The sequence below is a fragment of the Urtica dioica genome, chromosome 9 (assembly GCF_054948205.1).
Source record: "Urtica dioica subsp. dioica isolate 48M chromosome 9, U.dioica_male_clone48M_v1_H2, whole genome shotgun sequence".
Lineage (NCBI taxonomy): Eukaryota > Viridiplantae > Streptophyta > Magnoliopsida > Rosales > Urticaceae > Urtica > Urtica dioica.
Genome location: NC_142764.1, coordinates 15,413,501 through 15,435,584, shown reverse-complemented (window position 1 = coordinate 15,435,584; position 22,084 = coordinate 15,413,501). Strand labels below are relative to the sequence as shown.

Below are 22,084 nucleotides of genomic sequence, written 5' to 3'. Positions count from 1 at the left end.
TGTATAACAGAGTGAGATAAATTGTATATTATAGTTTTGAGTTGGAAATATCTTGAATTTCACTTTTACTATGTTTCACAAAAGTAACCAAATAAAAATATAAAACCAATAACCGATCTAATTAAAAAAAAATTGGTGACGCGTAATCAAACCAAACTTTAGCTTACGCACGCGGTCCAATGTGTTATAAGTTTTACCATTTCAAAGTTTTATTTCAGATTTAAAATTTAAAAAACCAAATAATCAAATTTTCAAATCCAATTTGAAACATTCGATGCCAATTTTAAAAAATTGGATAATCAAATTTGAGGAATGTTATTTTTTTTTCTACTTAGACGCATTCTATTTTGAAACGATAACATATGGACTTTGAAGAATGATGAAGAATATACATGCGTTCTGTATAATAAATACTATTATCTTCTTATGTGTTAGATTATTTATGATTTTGTTACCGCTCTGTGATCAGTTGTAGTTTCATTTTTTAATTGAATTTGGATCATTGTAAGTCATTTAAAATATGGGTAGCTATGACTTAAAAAATGTAAAACATTTCACTTTCATGAATTAGCATTACATGCATTGATCGGATAGCTAATTCAGAAATAGATTATAAAGAAGGAGTTATGTTACCTATTCAATCAAACAATATTGAGCTTGTTTCTCATATCTTCTCCAGAAACACGTTAACTATCTCTGCAAATATTTTATATGTTTCATATGCGACATTTATGCCGAAATCTATTTTTTTAGTTGAGGAAGAATTCACATGAATCGGATTTTTTTAGGATAACATGAAGGGAGAATTGGTTTGGTTAGAAAACGTGTGTCTATATGGAAAATAAGGATGTTGATTTAAAAAAAAAAGGTTTAAAGATCCATATTTTAAAGAGTTGGTTAGACGCATTCTATTTTGAGACGATAACATATGGACTTTGAAGAATGATGAAGAATATACATGTGTTCTGTATAATAAATACTATTGTCTTCTTATGTGTTAGATTATTTATGATTTTGTTACCGCTCTGTGATCAGTTGGAGTTTCATTTTTTAATTGAATTTGGATCATTGTAAGTCATTTAAAATATGGGTAGTTATGACTTAAAAAATGTAAAACATTTCACTGTCATGAATTAGCATTACATGCATTGATCGGATAGCTAATTCAGAAATAGATTATAAAGAAGGAGTTATGTTACCTATTCAATCAAACAAGATTGAGCTTGTTTTTCATCTCTTCTCCAGAAACACGTTAGCTATCTCTGCAAATATTTTCTATGTTTCATATGCGACATTTATGCCGAAATCTATTTTTTTAGTTGAGGAAGAATTCACATGAATCGGATTTTTTTAGGATAACATGAAGGGAGAATTGATTTGGTTAGAAAACGTGCGTCTATATGGAAAATAAGGATTGTTTGATTAAAAAAAAAAGTTTAAAGATCCATATTTTAAAGAGTTGGTTAATCGAATTTTCAAATCCGACTCGAAATTTGATATCGATTTTAAAGAGTCAAATAAATAACAATTTCGATGACTGAATTTTGATTTGCAACCCAATCAATAGACTATTGATCTAAAAATTTGAAAGCAAAAAATTTGATCACGAAAACTCATCTTAACTGATCGAGTTTCACTCTTAACTTTTAACAATGTCCATATTAAAAAAAATATAATGCGGAATATGTAAACATTAATTTATTAGTATCATCATTGGGCAAGATGTACCATCAATTAAATATAGTATAATCATTGTATGACCAAGTAGTAAACGAGCTCCCTAAAAAAAAGAGAGACAAAAGAAACAAGTTCTTTATTGTATTTTATACTTGGTTAAAACTAAAAGGTATTAACCAATCTTCCACGTACGGCATATTTTCTGTAGCACACGATTATGCGTTAATTACTTACTAATCACTCACCGATCCAAGAAAAAGCATTATTTAAATTCAAAAGTACTAGTTTTAACTTTTAAGAGCCTTAAGGCGCTCTTACAAATCCCTTCTAATTTTTTTGCCGCCATAGGATCGTCCTAATCTTTTGCAACGACTATCTGCAAAACGACAAAAAGCTACCGAATCACTTTTTCAAACTCGAATCACAACGCTTCTTAATTTCTTTTATTTACTGTTTTACATTGAATCACAGTTATTAATCCGCGCTTCCATAAATAGTCAATACTGTAACTACTAATTACCTTGTTTGTTTTTCCTTCACAGTATTTGGCGGGTACACTGGCTATAATTTACTCGGCTGTACAAAAAGGAAACGTGTGAAAAATACAAGTGGAAAATTTAATATAATGCAACAATAATAATGAAAATATTGAGCGAGGAAATAAGTGTATATATGGACACTAGCTAGCAACGATGTACCAACTACCAAATGGGAAGAAGCTTAGGTAAAGAGCGAAAGAAAGAGCTAGAAACGACCTACGTAGAATAAAAAGACATAAAACCATTAAAACACATCCGTAATTACCAAAATACCCCACCGGTCTCTCTCTCTATCCCTGACCGTCTGGTAGAGAGAGAGAGAGTTTGATATTTGCTCTCTTCTTCTTCTCTTGCGCTCTTCATTGGAGCTTGGAATTTTCTCGTCGTTTTGACGCTTTTTCTCTCGCCTTTGTACACGTATTTTCTCTGCTTGAAGTCGTCGGAGAGAGAGAGAGAGAGAAATGACGAGAATGCCACTGAGCTCGACTCCCATGGAGATGCGAGCTTTGGCGTCGAACTGGTGGGACGAGGTTAACGATTCCACTGAATGGCAGGACGGAATATTTTACACTCTCTGCGCTACTTATGCTCTCGTCTCCTCTGTCGCTCTGGTCTCTTCTCTCTTTCTCTCTATAGATATACTGTGTATTGTGTATACGTGTCTGTGTTGTTGTATATATCCATCTGGTGATTCGTTTCGAGATCAAATCTGGGAACCGTAGATTTGGAATTCAGAGTTAAATTTTTTTATTTATTTCGTCGATGGTAGTGCTGCAAATCGTTGGATCGTCTGAGTGATTTTGTTCTGATTTGAAGGTTCAATTGATAAGGATTGAGCTTAGAGTGCCTGAGTATGGTTGGACTACGCAGAAAGTTTTCCATCTCATGAATTTCATCGTTAATGGAGGTGATTTCGGTTACTATTCATTTGCGTCGGTGTAGTTAAATTGCCGTCTGTTTTTTTTTTTTCTTTCTAATTTATTTATTTAATATTTATTTCAGTACGGGCAATTGTGTTTGGGTTTCACAAGCAGGTGTTTGTTTTGCACCCAAAGGTTAGTTTTAATATTATAAAGTTTTTAGTTTTATAAAATAAACGATTAGCTGTGAATATCTGAAGGGAATGGCAATTCCCTCGTGTTGATAGCTTGATATATGATTCTTATTTACTTGGCATTTAATTCATGTTTTGTATTGAATTCTATAGGTTTTCAGTTGATGCCAAGATCTCATATATTTTGAAATTTATGAACTTTTCTTATTCTCAAACTAGGCGACCAATATATGAGTCACTAAGATAGAGCACCCGTGTCATGTTTCAGGTGCTAATGTATCTCTTGTTGGATCTTCCGGGGTTGCTCTTCTTCACCACTTACACACTTCTAGTCCTTTTCTGGGCAGAGATATATCACCAGGCAAGAGTGTGTAGATCGTTATTTACATAGAGAATGAGCGTATCGATTACAGAGCTAGACTCCAAAATCTTTGAAAGTATTGACTTTATTTAGGTTCGTGTATAATGTGCAGGCTAGAAGTTTACCGACTGATAAGCTCAGGATTTGTTACATATCAGTCAATGCAGTGATGTACGTTATACAGGTCCGTTTCATTTCTTATAGTTGTGATCTCTTAGTCTCTATATTTCTCAACTTTCTGTTCCTCTCTTTGTGATCTCAGATGTATTACTTTTTCATTCATGTCCTTATCGTTGTTCTTGTTTTTCTTTGGCGCATTAAACCTAGAGAGAATTTCAAATATTCTAAGACAAATATATGGTCCATTAGATATATAGCCTTATTTACAGTTTTGGTTTGCCATTCAGCCAACCTTAAGTAATTTTTTGGTAAATAGCCATGACCAAATATTTACACATGTAAATTGACTGAAATATATCATCAAACGTTGGCTATTTACCTAAAATTTACAAAATGTTGGCTAATTAGAAATTCATCGAATTTTAATTGGCTAGTTTGCTAATTATTTGATATTATTATAGTATTCTTTTTTAGAACAATATTTTTAGAACAGTCAACTTTGGCTAAGAATTTGAAATTTTCGTTTTGATTAGTGAATCAAGTAAGCATTGTATCTGACGATCAACCTGAACATTGAAGAATTTGTATAATCACTTAAACAATTAATCCCCCGACTGCCAAGCATAAGCAACCGCGTTCTAGAGATTTCTTGATGTATTGCTGTCAGTAAAGATATTATTGAATAATTTGCAGGTTTGCATCTGGATATACATCTGGTTAAATGACAACAGTGTCGTGGAATTTGCCGGAAAAATATTTATAGCAGGTCAGTCTTTGAACCGATTGGTGATTATAGCTTTAGAATTTGAGGCTTGTTAGACTTCACATTGCGAGTCCTTTGGTACGTAAACTTATGATGCTCACAATTGTTTATAAATATATTTTCAGTTGTGTCTTTCTTAGCTGCTTTAGGGTTCTTGCTGTATGGAGGGAGGTAAACTATCTGAATATCTACGCCCAATCACGTGCTTCCTTATTTAAGATTATTTATCGTACTTAGTGTACAATTATGACCTTGCAGATTATTCTTCATGTTAAGACGTTTTCCTATTGAATCCAAAGGGAGAAGGAAGAAGCTTCATGAGGTTCATACCTTCACTCCATATATTTTTTACTTTTATCGTTTTTGGGGATCATTTTCCCTTTCTTTATTGATATCATTAGGTAATCGATTGGACATCTAAATTTGTGATGAGCATCGGACATTAGATTGAATATTATCACGCATATGATCTAACCGAAAGTGTACCACACCATCATGATCTGCTGCTTATACATCAAAACCATTTAATTCAATCTTGTTAGTTCAAATTTATAATCCTTAATAGTCTGCTTTTAATTTTTTCGTAGCTATATCACGTCTAATTTATCAAAAAGATTCCTTCTGCGGGTTAGAATCTTGAAATAACTTTCACAAGCATCCGCTTGAATCAACCATGAAAGAGTTTTTATCGACTAATTTGATTTTTCTTGTAGGTTGGATCTGTTACAGCCATATGTTTCACCTGCTTCCTCATAAGATGCTTTGTGGTAAGATTCAAACTGTTCTCATGTAATCGAAACAATGTTGTTTGATAACTTCCTTGAGCGAAACTTGGTACGCAATTTTTATGTGGCTCAGTTCCTTTACAGTACAAATGTATGCTGATTTGCCATAAATATAATGCAGGTTGTGCTATCAGCCTTTGATGCCGAGGCATCGCTTGATGTTTTGGATCATCCACTTTTGAATGTGATCTACTATACGGTATTCTTATACAACTCGTGTTAATCTTTCCATTCTATTCGACATCTTCATTTATAGCCGTCTTGAAAATCCAAACGTCTATTTCTCTCTACCTACAGATCGTTGAGATCTTGCCTTCAGCTCTTGTTCTGTTCATCTTGCGCAAATTACCGCCCAAGAGAGTGTCAGCGCAATACCACCCAATCCAATGAGGGCATTCAAGTTGTTATTTTTTTTGTTCTTGGTGATACTAAGGTCAAGTTCTTCAGCATATAGGAATTGGGGAATATTTGAATTTGGCAAAGAGAAGAATGTCGGACGAAATAGTGAAGTTTTGTATTTTTGTCGGCAATTTTTAGTGAGACTTTGGTGACCTGGGAACGAGAGATGACTTGGCTTGGTTTACAGTCAGCAGTTTATTTGAACTCGTGTCAGTATAGAGTATTCCTGTAACTTCTGGTTGTGTTTAGGCGTATGAAGTTGTAGGTCAATTTTCTGTCTCTATGTCCTCGAGTTGAATGTTTATTATGTTGTTCTATTTTGGTTAATCGGCATATATATAATATTCTTTGAAAGCCATCCTCTTTAAGGTGCTGAATGTTTTGACTTTTGAGTCTCGTACAACTGCAAATAGCCCACTTATCAGATATAATCAGTCAGCTTTTATTCCAAGGAGATGGGAGACTGTTGAATTTATCTCAAATTATTACGGCAATATTTATCGTATTTTCTCAGAATTTTAATTTGGAAAACAGTAATTGTAAACACAGTATACATCATTCAGAATAAGTAAATTATACATTCAAGTATTGCAAAATCACTAATATCAAGTTATTTTTCTTCCTGATTTCTCATTTATCTATTCCAGTCTCAATTGACCAAACAAATAAAAAAAACCGACCAAACAAATTAAAAAAAAACCTCTGACCAAACAAATATATATATAATAAAAAAAAACTTTTGACTACAGTAGCCAAATGATCTGGAACAAGGCTTTGTGAAGACTGCACAAGAGGAAAAATAAAACAATTAGCAAACTGGTAGTTTCTATATCTTACAAGTCAAGAAAGACCAGTGGACATTCCCATTGGCTCACTTTTTCTGACTTAGCCAAAAGGTTCATGGAATTCTCTCTCTCTCTCTCTCTCTCTCTCTAGTCTTGGTGAAGATCATCAATCGGTGGAGGCGCAAATCTCACATCGGCTGGCCGAGCAACCACGACAGCTTCATCTGCAAAGAGAGCTTTGATAAAAGATGGCGTATCCAAGGGATGACGGCCAGTCATTTGCGGGTAAACAGATTTGAGAAAGTAGTAGGCATGACCAGCAACCATTCCCTGGATGAAAAATTACAGCATATAAATTATTATGTAATGAAATAAGGGTAAAATAAGATGTAGCTGAGAGTAACATTGGTGGAAAATGGAGCCTAAGCAAGGCCCAGTTAGGGATTTTTGGAAAGCACAGGAAAAAAATTGGTTTAGAAATCAGAGATTCATTCTGTAGTTGGGAATGTGTGGATTTTTCAAGGAGGATACCGGATTACACGCTTTGACATGAAATTATCACGTGGGAACAATATGATACAGTTTTTAAAAGAATAGAGTGAATCGCATTAAGGTCATGAATAATCATCTATAGGGTCTAGGAAATCAGAGCAACAAGTATATTAAATTTGACATGGTATGAAAGCACATGCTTACCAACAGGTCAACCCATGCACTAGCTCCAACAAGGACAGAGAATCCCAAAAGAACCTGCAGAAACGAATGAAATGGAAAGTTATACTGAGTGTTCGGACAGCCCACATATTTTCCTTGAAATACATTAGTATCTCAAAATAATAGACATTTAAAGATCATAACGGTAAACTAATAAACATATGGAATAAAGCTGGATTGGTAGTTGATAGAAACCGGAGAGGGAATAAATGGAAAATATACTGTGTGTATTGATAAAAGGGTGTTTACAGATAGTCACTGGCCTTTCGAGAGGACCGGCACTCTCCAAAGGGGAAAATCCCAAAGCTAGACTAATTGACTGAATGCCCTGCCTAATCCCTCTGTGTTCCATTATATAGCCCAGCCTAGAGAAACAAACCCCCAAACTGACCTACAACACCTAAAAGGCTAAAACAATTAATAAAAGGCTAAGAATAATAAAATGGTCTATTATCCTAAACCCAGGGTCTTCTCAGTAGTCTCTTAACTCATAACAAAGTACATATTAGAAAAGCCAAGCGAAAAAAGAAGCAGCTAGGAAGCTCTCACTGACCCATGGTAAATACGCTGCCGTGAAAGTGAAAAGGCCCAGGAAGCTCATATGGATAAAAGGATTTTGCTTGCTCCACACATAAACCTGTTAAGACGAAATGCAACTCAGAAACAACTATAAACATTCCAGGACTGTATTTCCAAGAAGAAAGAACGAAGAGGAAAGCAATTTTACCATCATAAAAGTGAGAGAATTGCTGAGGAATATGATTTTAGCAAATGATGCCGACAGATATGGTATCATCCCGCCAACAAGGACGATTCCAGTTAGTACAGAGGCACCGAATAAGAGCATGTAAAAGAAATCAGCAGTCTTTCCCCTGAACGAGTTCTCTTCGAGAAGCTTGCAGTACCGAGCAAGAAAGAACATGTGGAACATAAAATCCAAGTCTGCCAATGCACATTTTTAGCATGTTACTAATGGCATATCATTATCAAGCTAGTAAGTAGTAACCTTCAATCAGAATTTACGTAGCTCTTAATCAGCTAACAGTTGATGAATTTTCTACCACACATTTCTAGTTGTCCAATAGGAAGAATAATAACAAGTAAAGAATGGATAAAGTTTAGCCAGTGATTGTATGATATGAAGTTGGGCAAAGTGGAAGAAAACAAGAGAAATCAAAAGGGGTTTAAAACGTGTAACACAGTCTCTCTTAGTACAGAGATAAGATACACCGTAGTTATGCTTACTTTTTCAAATTTTTTTATACACTGCATATCTAGGTACTGAATTCTGTAACTTCAAATATATTTCTTTTCTTTCTACCTTGATCACCTTGCATCCTTAACTTAAATCCAACTACGTAAACACCAAAATCGCGATTCTCTTGTTTCTTTAAAAGATTTCTAGACAACCTTCGGCGCTAATTATCTAGAGTAACACTATGATCGTGAAAAAAATGACCACGCTAAAAAAAAGACGAAGAATAATATAATCCTATAATCCTCGAATGATTATTGAAATCCAAATGAAAAAAAAAAAAAAAAAAAAAAATCATGGCCGTTGTGTAAAATTACCCATTTTCCGGAAGTATAAGAAGTTGGTAACGAGTCGCCAGAATTGATACTCCTTCACCACAAGTTTAGGATGCAGATAAAGATTATAAGGAGAGATTATCTGCGAAAAAGAAAAAAATACCCAAAAATATTACCTTTCAAATACAAAAAAGTACCATCACCAAATAACACAGAAACCCTGAATCAATTGATGAACTCAGAAATAACAAAAAGAAAACGCTAATCGATCAAGATTAGGTCAAAATTCAATCGTACATCGAGCGAACAGCCGATGGTGGTGATAATCGCGGCGGTGAGGTACGACCGAGTGATTATCGGCATTTGCTTGTACCATTCTTCCACCGCCTGAGCCATTTCTATATCCGACGCCAATCGAATCTCCAATGAACAAAGAAACGAACTGGTTAATGAGATTCGGGCACAGAAGAAGAAGAGAAATGCTCTGAGGAAACAGACAAACGAATAACGTGGTTGTCTAGATTCTAGAATGTGAGCTTTTTATATCGACAAGCAAAGCTAGAAACACAGAGGGAATGACAACAAGCTGTTACCGAATGAGAGCGCGCGTGATAACCACGATCCAATAGCATACTTCCGCGTGGTGAAACCTGCAAGATGGACCGGTTACGAGCCCAATGGGCTTTTAAGAAAACCCGGGCCTTCACAAACTGTTGACGTGGCAATTCGATCGGACAGTATCACGAGACTGCTCGCTCGCACGTGTCAAATACTAAATATTATTGTCATTTGATTTTTTGGTGATTTGATTAAATAACTATTTAAAATTAAGGATTTACAAAATAGTCAATGACGCCGTTTGATATAATTTTATTTAAAAAAAACTCTTTTAAATTCATCTTTTGAAAGTGTTTGGCAAACTAATAGCAATGAAGTTAATAAAAATTATTAATATTTATGTGTAATAAAATTATAATTGTTAAGTGAAAGATAGAAATAATATATATATATATATATTTTAAATGTTTTGTATAAAATATTAACATTAAGACTAACTCAATATATATATATATATATATATATATATGTTTTACTAATATTATTTCATGAATTTATAATCAATGTCTAATTTTAATACACGTAGTAATATAAAATAGTAAAATTATAAACTTGTACATTTCTAAAATTTACAACTCATAATAAAATAAAATAAAAACGGTGTTATCTTTCACAAGACCATTAAAGTACGTGCACAGTCTTATATAAAAAGAAACAAAATTTTGACTTTTAATTGTATTGAATGATTAAAGACAGAATCGTAATTTAACATAAAATAATTTTTTTCCTTTCAAAAACTATGAAAAATCTTGCTTTTTTATTTTATTTCTATATTTTACAAAAGTATTTTTCAACTTTAGTAAAAACTATTTTATGAAATACTTTAAAACGGTTGAGATTTAAAAAAAAAACTAAAACAGACTTAAAGTGATTAAAAAAACAATATTAAGTTTTAAAAACAAAATTAATGTTCAGATTAATATTTTTTTAAAGTGATAAATTGCTTATAATAATTGTCAAAAATTTTAATTTTAATGTTATTAAATATTTGACAACGTAAATTCGGAGGTTTTGCTAAAAATTTGAAATTTTAGCTATTTAAATAAACAATTAGTTGCTATTTTACTAAATGGTTTCTTGTATAAAAAATTATTTTGTACAATTTTTTCTTTATTGTCTTATATTATATTATATTTGTTCACCGCCTTTTAGTTTTAGCCAGAAATCCCGCCAGCATCCTCATTCCCTCATTTTGAATTTGAAACAGCCAAACAGAATCGAGGTTTGGCTTTCGCTTTCTCCGAGCGACAATGGCGTCCGAGGAAGAGCTTCCGTTTCCTTCTCCGGCGAAGCTACCGCCGTCGCTCTTCCGAGACCTTTCAAATTTTAAGACTCCGAGGCAGCGACCCCAGCGGAAGCCCGATCTCCAGACCCCCGGGACTCGGTTCTTCACCGCGTCCAAACAGACCCCTAGGGCTTCGTCGTCGCGGAATTCCCTCGCTCCTTCTGCGAGCCGGTCCAAGACTGCGAGGCGGCTCAGAGCACTCGAGAACGAGCAGCAACAGACTGCTTGGAAGGCCATGGTCGAGAAGGAAAGGTCTTTGAAGTCGCTTGCCAAGTCCATGGCCGTTTGGCTCAATTTCTTGTTCGAGAGCCCTAATTCATGCGGCTGTGATCCGACGGTGGGTGGTCAAACTGGCGACCGGGATGGCGGGGCTTCGAAGGGGAAGAGGGACGGATTTCCAGGGATCGGCGTGAGAGTCGATGTGGCGTGGAGGAGTCCGAAGCGCCGTCGGGATTCGGGGTGGCGCGGGGAAGAAGCCGTGGGCGCCGCACTGCCGGTGGGGTTTCCGAGCTCGGCGTATATGGGTCTGAAGAGTTCGCTGAAAGACGTCTGTAGCTTCGAGGATTTGAGGGAGAGATTGCAGGTTTATATGAGCTTGGGTGGTTGCAAGGAAGTCTTTGATGTAATGACTCAAGTGGCTAAGGTTAGTGTTGGTATTACGTTTTGTTTTTTTATTATCTCAAATTGTAATCATCATCTTTCATTTGAATCAAGCTGTTTTAGGAAAGATTCGATTATAGTGGGTCAATTTTTATTTATTTATTTTGAATTAAATTTTGTCTAGCTGGCATTATACCACATATCTTCTGTTTTGATTTCATGCAGAATATAGATCAAGGGAGATTGAAAATGAAAGCGCATTGTCCCATAGTAACTGATGTCGGACTTAAGGAAAAAGCTACCAGAATTCTAATGTCTTACAACCCAGTTTGGCTTCGAATTGGACTGTACATTGTTTTCGGTGGAAACTATATGTTGAGCGATGGAGAGGACAATCCTGACCAAGAAACAGCACTCCTAAGGATGATAATTGAAAGGCAGTTCTTCTCACACGCCGGTTTAGCAAAATCTTATGCTTATAACAAGAAGGTCGAGGGACTGTACAGGCCTGGTTATTATGAAGCTTTGGGGAATATTGTACTGAAGAGGATATTGTTGCTAGTTCTTGTTTTGGATAGAGCTAAATCTCAGAGCAGTCTTTCTCTCAAGTATGGTATTGATGGAGTGGATGGAGGCTCTCCATTATTGTTCACGGTGCAATCTAGTATCAAGTCCAGCCGTCAGGTTATACAGGGTATGATGTTGAGATAAACCAATATTCTTTTCTTGAATTGTGTCTTTACTTGACTCTTGATTTTTTTTTTTTTGGCTAATTAGAATTCTTATCTTCGGATACCATGCTCGGAGAAGGGAATGTCACGGCACATTTGACAATGGTCGGGTACAGAGTAATGTATCAGCAGGTACACAATGTTTTCGTGTAGGTTGTTCTTTATATCAGAGGATTTACTTATTTTCCATGTGCATTGTGCACTTAATTTTCTTCTTAATATATATGTGGCCGTAGATTATTGATGCTTGTTTTATTCAGCAGTGTCTTTGGGTTCTGTATTACGTCATTATTTGGACAATCATGGGAAAAATCTACGTTACTTGCAGAATCCCCTTGTTGAGTACAACTTCAAGGTATCAGAGTTGTTTATAGATCTCCAAGACGGGGTTCGGCTCTGCAGAGCTACTCACCTTTTGCTGGATGACTCCTCTATACTCACGGTTGTTCTTTCCCTCTTCTCATACTGAATTGGTACATCTGAAAGTATGTTTTGTTTTTTTCCCTTTCTTTTTCTGATATATATGCCAAATTATGAGCAGAAATTGGCGGTTCCATCAGATACTGCTAAGAAGCACTTGGCAAATTGTGGAGTCGTATTGCAGTATCTTAGGGAGGCTGGTGTACCTTTGCATGACGATGATGGAATGATGATAGTGGGAGATGATATTGTTAGTGGAGACAAGGAATTAACACTTTCCTTGCTGTGGAACATGTTTGTTCATTTGCAGGCATGTCCTTTTTGTAAAGTTTATTATCATATATGCATATTAATATTTTACTGTATATCCAAAATGATTGTCGGTGGACTTGCAGCTGCCTCATCTCATGAAGAAAACAATGCTAGTTGAGGAAATTCACAAAATTTTGGGAGCTGATATGGTATTTTTCAATAATAATCCTGAGGCATTATCTCTTTTATTTGTTTTCTCTTTCCAAGCTATGGCATTGACAAGCTTTCTTATAATGGTTTTAAACAGAAAAAATCTAACACTTCCGATTCTACTCCTTTGGAATTGCTTTTAAGTTGGATTAAGGTATTTTCTGGGTGATTATGAGGACTTATGTTTACTACTCTACAATGTGATATCTTACTTATTCTAGCTCAAATACTTTTAAACAATGGCTGATAATTTTAGTTGCGATTTTATTTTAGGCAATTTGCCTAAACTATAATTGCAGAATAGACAGCTTTACGTCACTATCTGATGGAAAAGCCATCTGGTGCTTACTTGATTATTATTTTCGCAAGGAACTTTCTTGTTCCAGCCCATCTAAGGTGTTGTGCTTATCCAATTTCTGTACATTTTGTCTTTCTTGTGTCGAGACGAATAGTTTACCTTTATCTATCTTATTCAATTATTTGCTTCAGAATTCGTGTAAATTAGGTGGTGAAGAATCGATTGTTTTAGCTACTGATTACCGAGATGCAGTGCACAACTTTCTCTTGTCACAAAAATTGGCAACATTGTTGGGAAACTTTCCTGAGGTATATTTTTTTTTTCCTGCGAATAAATATATTTTCATAGTAAATCTTAACATTACATCTAGGGAATGTTTATGTTATCATGTTTTGTAGATTTCAATACATTTAAAGATTTGTAGATGTCAATACATTTAAATATTTGTAAATGTGCATCTTTGGTGCTACGTCTCCTTGTTTTTCAAAGACTGGGATTAACATGTTTTTCTTTTGTCCCACAGGTTCTGCAAACCAGCGACATCCTTGAATATGGTGGGCCCTGTAACGAGAGAAGTGTGGTAATCCTGTTGGTGTTCCTTGCATCACAGTTAATTGTGAAGAAAAACATGGTAATACTTTAAATGTTTGGGTGAGTGATTGATGTAGTCATTGATAAAGTTAGACGTGGCTGAGATATGGTTTCCGTGCAGGATCAATTGAATTTCCATAAACTCCTAGGTTGTCACTGTCAAAGTCCATCAAGAAAACACTGTAGTACTGGACCATGCTCTACAGGTTCTGAGGAAGTAGGAACAGCGGACAACAACAGAGAAGGTTCCTCTATCTACTGTTTTGTCTACATAACTAGTTGTCTCTACCATTTTATAAGATTGCTACACAAAATTTGCCTTCAAATTATATATTCAATTTGTGTACTTTAAGTGGATACTTCTCTTATAAGACATTCTCTTGGAATTATTTTTTTAATCCATATTGTGGAAACGAGAACAGATGCCTCAAGCAAGTTCAAGAGTATCCAGGCTTGGTGGGAAGCGATGACTGAGAGGAATTACCAACGCATCGCAAAACCAGCTGCTCCTACAGTGAAACAGATGTCTACAAGTGAAAATGCCATCATACGAAGGGGTAAATTGATTTCTTTATGAGCTTATTTTAATATTAGTTGAAGGGAACTTTTATTGAGTTGCGTACGTCCATTTTCACACTTATTTATTCGTTTTCCACGATCTCATTTGCGGTATTTTTTATGTCAAGCAGACTCCGTGTTATTTATAAATTACAGCTTTCTTGTGCTCATTTTATGACTTGATGATGTTAGTATTACAGAAGTTAATAATTTCAATATCTTATTGTTTAACCGATAATTTGTTTTATGGCTGCAGAAACTGCTGTCACAATCATACAATCCCGATTCAGGCAAGCAACTTGTCGTCGCAGTTATGTGAAAATGAAAAAAGCTGCTTGTCTTTTACAGACTGTTATTCGGGTTTGGTTAATTGCAAGGAGGAGTTTGTCAAGCATAAACTTTGGTCCTTGCCACATTCAGGACTGTTCATTTGGTGGTATGTTCTTGCTCTCGACAGTTTCTTTCTCATTAAGCAGATTGACAAAAATATCCAAAGTGACTTATTTTTGTTTGTATATAGAAACTTGGAAACAGAGTGAAACACGGAGGAGATACGGCACGTATATAATTGATAGATATAGATTCATTAAGCTAAAGAAGTCAGTATTTCGTATCCAGAAAGCAGTAAGAAATTGGATGGCCTGGAGATATCAGTGTCGTCATATTGTAGCTCCTGACTCATCTATGGTTGCTCTTATCAGTGCCTCTGTTGTCATTCAAAAACACTTCCGCAGATGGTCAACAAGATCTAGGTACATGACTGAGGTTTCTCGTAAGAAAAAGGGAATTTATAAGCAACACTTTGCTGCAACGAAAATCCAAAGTCATACCCGTTGTTGGTTATTGAGGGAGAGGTTTCGTAGCCAAAAGGAATCAACATTGAAAATCCAAAGTAGTTTTCGGATGTCGAGATATTTGAGGGATTGTCAAAGGACGTTTCAAAATCAAAAGCAAGCAGTATTGAAAATCCAGGGTCATGTTCGTTGTTGGTTTTTACGAGAGAGGTTTCGAAGACAAAAGGAAGCAGCATTGCAAATCCAAAATAGTTTTCGGATGTCGAGATGTTTGAGGGATTGTCAAAGGACATTTCAAAATCAAAAGCAAGCAGTGTTGAAAATCCAGAGTCATATCCGTTGTTGGTTGTTAAGAGAGAGGTTTCGAAGAAAAAAGGAAGCTACATTGAAAATCCAAAATAGTTTTCGGATGTCAAGATTGTTGAGGAATTGTCAAAGGATGTTTCAAAATCAAAAGCAAGCAGTATTGAAGATCCAGAGTTGTTTTCGAATGTCAAGATGTTTGAAGGCTTACCAACGACACAAAATTATGGCCAAGTCAGCAACAGTTCTTCAGTCTTCGATACGGCAATGGATTAGCCATAGAGAAGCTTGTAGATGCAGGCATATGATCATCGTTATCCAAGTAAGACCTGCATTTTTAGCATCATCTATTCATTGTTTCATTATACTCATCTCAACAATTAATTTCCAAGTACGTTGTTTGAATACTTTCAGAGACATTTCCGAGGTTGGTTGGCTCGAAGGGACTTTTACTCTCAAAGAGTGGCCGTAGTAAAGATCCAAAGTGCTTTCCGAAGGCTGAAATGTAGTGCGATGTATGAGAATCAGAGACATGCTGCACTGAACATTCAACGGTTTGTTAGGGGAGATTTGACACGGAAGAAGCTCCTAGGTATTGATAATTTTCCTTCGCTTGGTCACAAAGTTCATTGGAAATCCATGTTGTTCTCTGCAAGTAGTGATTTTATTCTAACCTGGCATGATTCAAACAGGGACTTCACGCCTACTTGCTGACAAACCTTATGGTCCCATATTGAAAAGCTTGAAAGGATCTGGTTCAAGTTATGAGATGAAACAAGTAGTTTTTTCAGTTCTTAAGCTGCAAAGGTGGTGGAGAGATATATCACTAAAACAAAGAACAAAGTCTGCAGTGATAATTCAGTCTCATATTCGCGGATTGATTACGAGAAGAAAAGCCAGCAGACCAAGTCCTTGTGGTTCCCAAAGACCAGGTGTTGATTTCAAATACATGGTTTGCTCAGTTTTGAAGCTCCAAAGGTGGTGGAGGCACAAGTCAATAGAGCTAAGAAGGAAGTCTGCGGTGAGAATTCAGTCATGTGTGCGTGGCTGGATCACAAGAAGAAAATTCAACAGAAAGAGGCATCAAATTGTTGTTATACAAGTAAGATTATATTATTCGATTTGTGCAGAGTAGTAGCAGTTTGAACTGATTTGTTTTACTTTAAAATTCTCTTCTTAAGTCACTTGGGTATTTCCTGAATCTTATCCTCTTGAAATGATGAAACAAAACAACAGTCGTATTGGAAGGGCTATCTTGCTAGGAAAGAATCAAGAGAACAGCTTCTGGATTTGCGCCTGAGAATGGAAAAGACAGCTGCGAATGTTGATGATGGCATGCGTATCATAAACAGGCTTATAGCAGCGGTTTCAGAGTTACTGAGCAAAAAAAGCATTAGTGGTATTCTTCACACTGTCGCAACTCTGGGTAAGTAAAGAGTTCAATAACTCTTACCAAACAGAAGGGATTATTTGTTCAATTAACGAGTAGAAATTCTTTGTTGGAATTCACTGTGTAGTTGGATTGGATACCCATGAAGGTCGTTGTGTTCTCAACGTTGTTGACTCTAATGACCTGAGCGTGTTCTGTTTTGGCAGATATGGCTACACGGTATTCTAAAAAATGCTGTGAAGAACTCGTAAAAGCGAGAGCGATCAACACTCTGGTGGAGCTTATACGGTCAGTGAGCAGAAGTGTCCCCGATCAGGAGGTCTTAAAACACACCCTTTCTACTCTCAGAAACCTTGCTCGATACCCCCATCTGGTCGACGTGCTTATCGACTGCCCTGGATCTGTGGAGACCATTCTGTTGCAGCTGCTAAGGTTCTCAATGCTGATCATAATGATTTTATTTTCGTTTTTCAATTATTATGCCAACATGTTCACCTTTTCTTCGTTGAACTTATTCAGGAATAAGGACGAAGGATATTTTGTCACGTCTGAATTGATGAAGAACATATGTTCAAGTCGTAAAGGCATCGAAGCTGTTCGAAAATCAACCGCGATCATGAAGAGACTACACGGACTAGCTGAGGAACTAACAAGAAAGGCACACAACGAGAAGAGGTTGCATTTGCATATTTTTTATGTTTCGTCTTTTCAAGTCTTAAATCAAAGACTTTTGATTGACCACTTCTCATTTCAGGCTTGCTCGAGGGTCTATTGTCAGAGAAAACACGGACAGAAGATTGAAAGAGGCTGTTTGTCTACTGAAGATGGTAACGGAGAGATAAAAACATGGCTTTGGCCTTTTAGCTAACTTGGGTGTGTAGTTGGGTCTTGTCTTCTAATTCTAATGATACATCGGGAATTTTAATGCCTGGATGTTCTGTAGGTTGTGCTTCAGAATATGAATACTAATTGGCCTCCATTTCACTGTCAATCCTTGTATAATTAGCCTAGAAAAAGATGAGGTTTTTCCACGTTTAGATGAGCAAAGTTGAGGATTTCTAGAGTATATACAACTTGCTTTCACCCCAAAATCCATTATATTTTTACCATACCAAGTACAGTTTTAATTAATATTGGATGACCGTTTTTAATATTATTTTATTTCTGAATTCGTTTAGGGATAAAAATGCCTTGATTTTTGTATGGTAAAACTAGCTGACTTGGCTATGACATGGCATGTCCAATCGAAGTTGATACCTTTCCCGTCTGAATGAGCACTAAAAGACGTTGGCAAATTGCAATTCATTTAATCACCTATAGTTCGCAAGTTGATTAATCAAGTCAGGAGTTTGGTCTAGTGTGGTCCACCATTGAATTTCGTCCAGTTCTTCCCTCAAAACTATCTACGAAGCTCTAATTGGATATCAGGCAAGAGCTTATCTCAAACCTAAAGGGCAATTGTGAAAAAACTACCAACGGTGTTCTTGTATTGACCACCACTAAAAGCCATCCTTCAACAAATGAAACCTTGAACGATACAAAAGGAACATGATAATAAGTAACATAGCATATATATAATTTTCCCATACTATGTAATAAATTCAAGCAGCCCTGGCAAGAGTGTCAAGCTGTTGAGGCATATCGGCGGGGTCAACGTAGAAACCTCTTCGCCGGAAAGCCCTCGGAACTGAGACCGACAAGACTCCATCTTCATACTTAGCCGTGATTCCATCCACGTCGATTCTCCCCGGAAGCCTAAACTTCCTCTTGAACGTCCTCGCCGCCTCGATGGCCTCGGTTCGGATTATCATGTAGTTTGAGTCCTCAACTTCAACTTTGATCTCTTCTTTCCTAACACCTGTTTAAGGGGGAGAAAAAAGAAAGAACCCAAAGGGAGTTGCTTAATTAATGTTACCACTTGAGTATAAATGTGACATGGGTTTGTTTGTTACCAGGGATGTCAGCTGAGAAAATGTGAGAGTCTGGGGTTTCTGACCAGTGAACATAGTTCTGTGGGACAAAGCTGTATGGGAAGAGGATATGAGAAGGTGATAAGAGATATTGGGGGTGATGGGAATCAAGGTGAACCATTGGATAGTCCATTCCTTTTTAAGTAGTTTTGTTATGGAAGGAATTACTTGATTGCTTTCGGGGTTTTGGGTGGTACGTACAGTGTACTTATATGGATAGAGTTTTTATATAGCAAGTTGCCAAATTGGTTGTGGGATAGTAGTCAAGTTGAGGAGGGCTTTGTGTAATTTTACTGTTGAATATGAAATGGAAAAATAGAAATAAAAATTAAGAAGATAACAAAAAATAATCCATTTGTGTAGGTACTTGATGAAGCACATGGGGGCTTTATGATCATTGAGATTTGAGACTGGTGAGAAATTACGATCATTGGCTTTGTTATTTTGTTACAGACCACCGAATTGGCCAATGATGAAACAGTTCCTGGAAATATCACACCTCCCTGAAAATGGTTAGAATCTCGATTCGATAACCCATGTGTCATAGATATTACACCCAAATTTTTATATTATTAAAAAAAATAGACCAGCAACTCACAATAAATTAAAATAATTATTTTTTTTTTATTTAATTAACATTTTAATCCATTTAATTTATTGCAGACCGATAGACTATGTTATAGATAAAATAAAATTTGATTTACTTAAAAAAAATGAGCTATTGGATTACTGGTCTACTTGCCCCTAAAATATATACAAAATTAATAAATCTTAAACGAAAGGAAACATCGAAGCACGTTGAACGATTTTTTTAAATTTTCGATCACTTTCTCAACGTTGAAACACTTTAGATTCAGTGAGCGAAAACCTTTCGAGATACAACGACGAACAATTCTAACTATGCAGCAAAAAACTCAATTTCGGCGAACAAAATTCGTACCAGAATCTATCATCCAATCTACAAAAAAAAAAAAAAAAAAAAAAAAAAAAAAAAAAAACTCACAATTTTTTGAGAGAGGTGATAACTAGAGAAGACTTGCTTCTGTCTCTAGGATGAGAAGGTCATACCCCCTGATATAGGCATACACAGTTTGCCTTATAACATGTAAGGAAAAGACGTTCACAACTTTGATGGCTACTTGATGCTTGATCGTTTGAAAATGTTCACCATTGCAACACCGTGGAATGCTCGGTTAAAAATTAATGACACCGTGCAATAATAGCAACCGACTAAAACTATTTGAAATTATGAAAGATATTATTTAAACTTTCGAAGGGGCCGAATCTAGTTTGATCACGATCCGCTTAGACAGTGGCGACGTGCGTGTGGTCGAGTTAGACTTGAGTGTATCCTAGCCCCGCTACACCCATGGGGACCCAAACTCTTTTGTTAAGTAAGCCTATAAATGCACTACAAATTTCAAGTATCTATTCCATGTGGGATTTACATTTTCATTCTCATCCACAACACAATAATTTACCTTCCCACTTTAAGTACAAGTATTTGTTGCAACTAGTCAATCATTTACCTTCTTTTAAGGATCTAGTAAAAGTTTCATTTTATTAGAGAAATAGCCCACCAGACCGACGGTTAATTTAATTAAATTCGGTTTGATATTGGGTTATTTCCTTAATAAAATGAAACTTAGACTATTTTTTAAAAGGATTGTGGACTACTGGGCTACTGGACTGATTGCTCATTTTGAATAATAATTCACTTATCTTAACTCCGATTTTAAAAAATAAATAATTGATCCTATACATGTCACAACGAGAAATAATAATATGGATACACGTTCTTTACGACGAGTTTAGCGGATTCTAATTTAACACTAGATCTCAGTGATCTAGGATTCTATTCTAATACAATCAATATATCGGTATCAAATTTATTTAACGATTTAATAATGTGGCTAATTTTTTTAATTTACACAAGTCATAAACATTTTTCAATTTATTATTATTTTTATTTTCATTAGAAAATAATTTATTTTATTTGAATCTCCTCAATGCTTCTATATGGATCTTATTTAAAGGGAAGAGAATATGCATCTTTAATAAAAGAAAACATGTGTTATTTAAATATTGATATTTTTTTTAATCTTTTTAATCGATAAAAAAACTCGTAAGAGAATATGCATCTTTAATAAAAGAAACGGAATTGATTTTTGTCCCGAGTCACGATGAGTGACGATCCACTCACGTGTTGACACGTGGCAGTTCGTTGCCACGTGTCAACACGTGAGTGGATCGTCACTCATCGTGACTCGGGACAAATAGCATTGCTCTAAAAGAAAACATGTGTTAATTAAATATTGATATTTTTTTAATCTTTTTAATCGATAAAAAAAAAACTCGTTATCTGGTATATAAATATTATAATTTTAAATCATGTATTCAATTTCTTTTAAAATAAAATATACAGTACAAGCAAGCTAAAAATGGGTTAAAGTCGTCTAAAGCGCTCACTAATCATCTTATCGATCTCCCCCATCTGTGTTTCAAAAAATATTCCTTTGGGTGGCCATTATATATTATTTATGGATAGCTGATTTTTATTCGGGTGGCCATTCTATATTATGGATAAATTACAAGAATACCCCCTGAATTCAAGGGTCGGTAACGAACTGCCCCCTGAACTCGAAATTTCCACAAAAACTATCTTGAACTATTGTTTTGCTGCGACGTTGCCCCTTCCGTCAAATTTATTCTAACTCTGTTAAAAATTTGGTGACGTGGATATCAAATGTGATTTAAAACATGTATAATTATCAAGTTATTTTCAGTTATTATTATTATTATTATTATTATTATTATTATTATTATTATTATTATTATTATTATTATTATTATCAAGTTACCCAAATTGATATCAAATTGGCTCCGATTAGTAATTCTTCTCAATTGCTCGTCTTTCTCGATCATGAGGACTTGGAACCCTTGCTCGGGGACGAAATCGCCGGCCATGACCCGATACTCGCAGACGAGCTTTGCGTCGCCGGAGATCGGGTCGAGATCAAACCAGGTTCGGCTCGGCTCATCTGCTTCTCGACGAACCGGCGGTCTTCGATCAGCGATCGCCACTTCTTCGACACAGACTTACACCTCAGCAGTGGATATCAACTGTGATTTAAAACAGCCCGAGCTCTTGAGGAAATCGACCGAGAAAACAAAAGAGAAGGAAAGAGAGAAAGACCGAGAAAAAGAAAAGAAGAGAGAAAGAGAGAAACGTGAGTGAGAGATCGTGAAATTGATTTAGGGATTTTGGTTCTGATTGCTTGATTTCGTGTTTATCAGGGTAATCTTTGTCTTCAACCTCCAGCTCCCACCATGTCCC

At 35.7% G+C, this 22,084-nt stretch overlaps 4 protein-coding genes across 5 annotated transcripts; 2 read left to right on the top strand and 2 right to left on the bottom strand.

The window, feature by feature from the left end:
* The first annotated feature begins 2,437 nt into the window (after nt 1–2,437).
* TOM1 (tobamovirus multiplication 1) lies at nt 2,438–6,085 on the top strand. The gene is made up of 11 exons (XM_089625219.1): nt 2,438–2,827; nt 3,033–3,123; nt 3,219–3,271; nt 3,539–3,631; nt 3,744–3,815; nt 4,445–4,517; nt 4,640–4,685; nt 4,773–4,836; nt 5,228–5,281; nt 5,421–5,498; nt 5,597–6,085. Exons 1-11 carry the CDS (start codon nt 2,678–2,680, stop codon nt 5,687–5,689), a joined length of 867 nt encoding a protein of 288 aa, XP_089481345.1. The 5' UTR covers nt 2,438–2,677; the 3' UTR covers nt 5,690–6,085.
* Nucleotides 6,086–6,284: 199 nt separating this feature from the next.
* LOC149385238 (derlin-2.2) lies at nt 6,285–9,237 on the bottom strand. 2 transcript variants are annotated; one of them, XR_016301213.1, is made up of 7 exons: nt 9,025–9,237; nt 8,770–8,869; nt 7,925–8,139; nt 7,751–7,834; nt 7,180–7,233; nt 6,574–6,813; nt 6,285–6,481 (listed from the first exon to the last, which is right to left on the bottom strand). XR_016301213.1 is itself a non-coding variant. In XM_089625220.1 (6 exons), the coding sequence occupies exons 1-6, from the start codon at nt 9,121–9,123 to the stop codon at nt 6,631–6,633; spliced, it is 735 nt and encodes a 244-aa protein (XP_089481346.1). In that variant the 5' UTR covers nt 9,124–9,237; the 3' UTR covers nt 6,285–6,630. The 2 variants fall into 2 exon arrangements, 1 of the variants encoding a protein (XP_089481346.1); XM_089625220.1 differs by having other exon boundaries at nt 6,285–6,813.
* Nucleotides 9,238–10,516: 1,279 nt separating this feature from the next.
* Nucleotides 10,517–17,915, top strand: LOC149385237 (binding / calmodulin binding protein). The gene is made up of 20 exons (XM_089625794.1): nt 10,517–11,273; nt 11,456–11,924; nt 12,008–12,093; nt 12,290–12,403; nt 12,503–12,691; nt 12,777–12,842; nt 12,941–12,997; nt 13,117–13,239; nt 13,333–13,449; nt 13,665–13,772; nt 13,854–13,977; nt 14,155–14,289; nt 14,547–14,726; nt 14,811–15,709; nt 15,802–15,979; nt 16,080–16,489; nt 16,624–16,813; nt 16,984–17,209; nt 17,297–17,452; nt 17,532–17,915. Exons 1-20 carry the CDS (start codon nt 10,596–10,598, stop codon nt 17,617–17,619), a joined length of 4,593 nt encoding a protein of 1,530 aa, XP_089481920.1. The 5' UTR covers nt 10,517–10,595; the 3' UTR covers nt 17,620–17,915.
* Nucleotides 17,916–18,243: 328 nt separating this feature from the next.
* LOC149385236 (HSP20-like chaperones superfamily protein) lies at nt 18,244–18,942 on the bottom strand. Its single transcript, XM_089626109.1, has 2 exons — nt 18,730–18,942; nt 18,244–18,635 (listed from the first exon to the last, which is right to left on the bottom strand). Exons 1-2 carry the CDS (start codon nt 18,878–18,880, stop codon nt 18,379–18,381), a joined length of 408 nt encoding a protein of 135 aa, XP_089482235.1. The 5' UTR covers nt 18,881–18,942; the 3' UTR covers nt 18,244–18,378.
* Between the last annotated feature and the right edge of the window lie 3,142 nt (nt 18,943–22,084).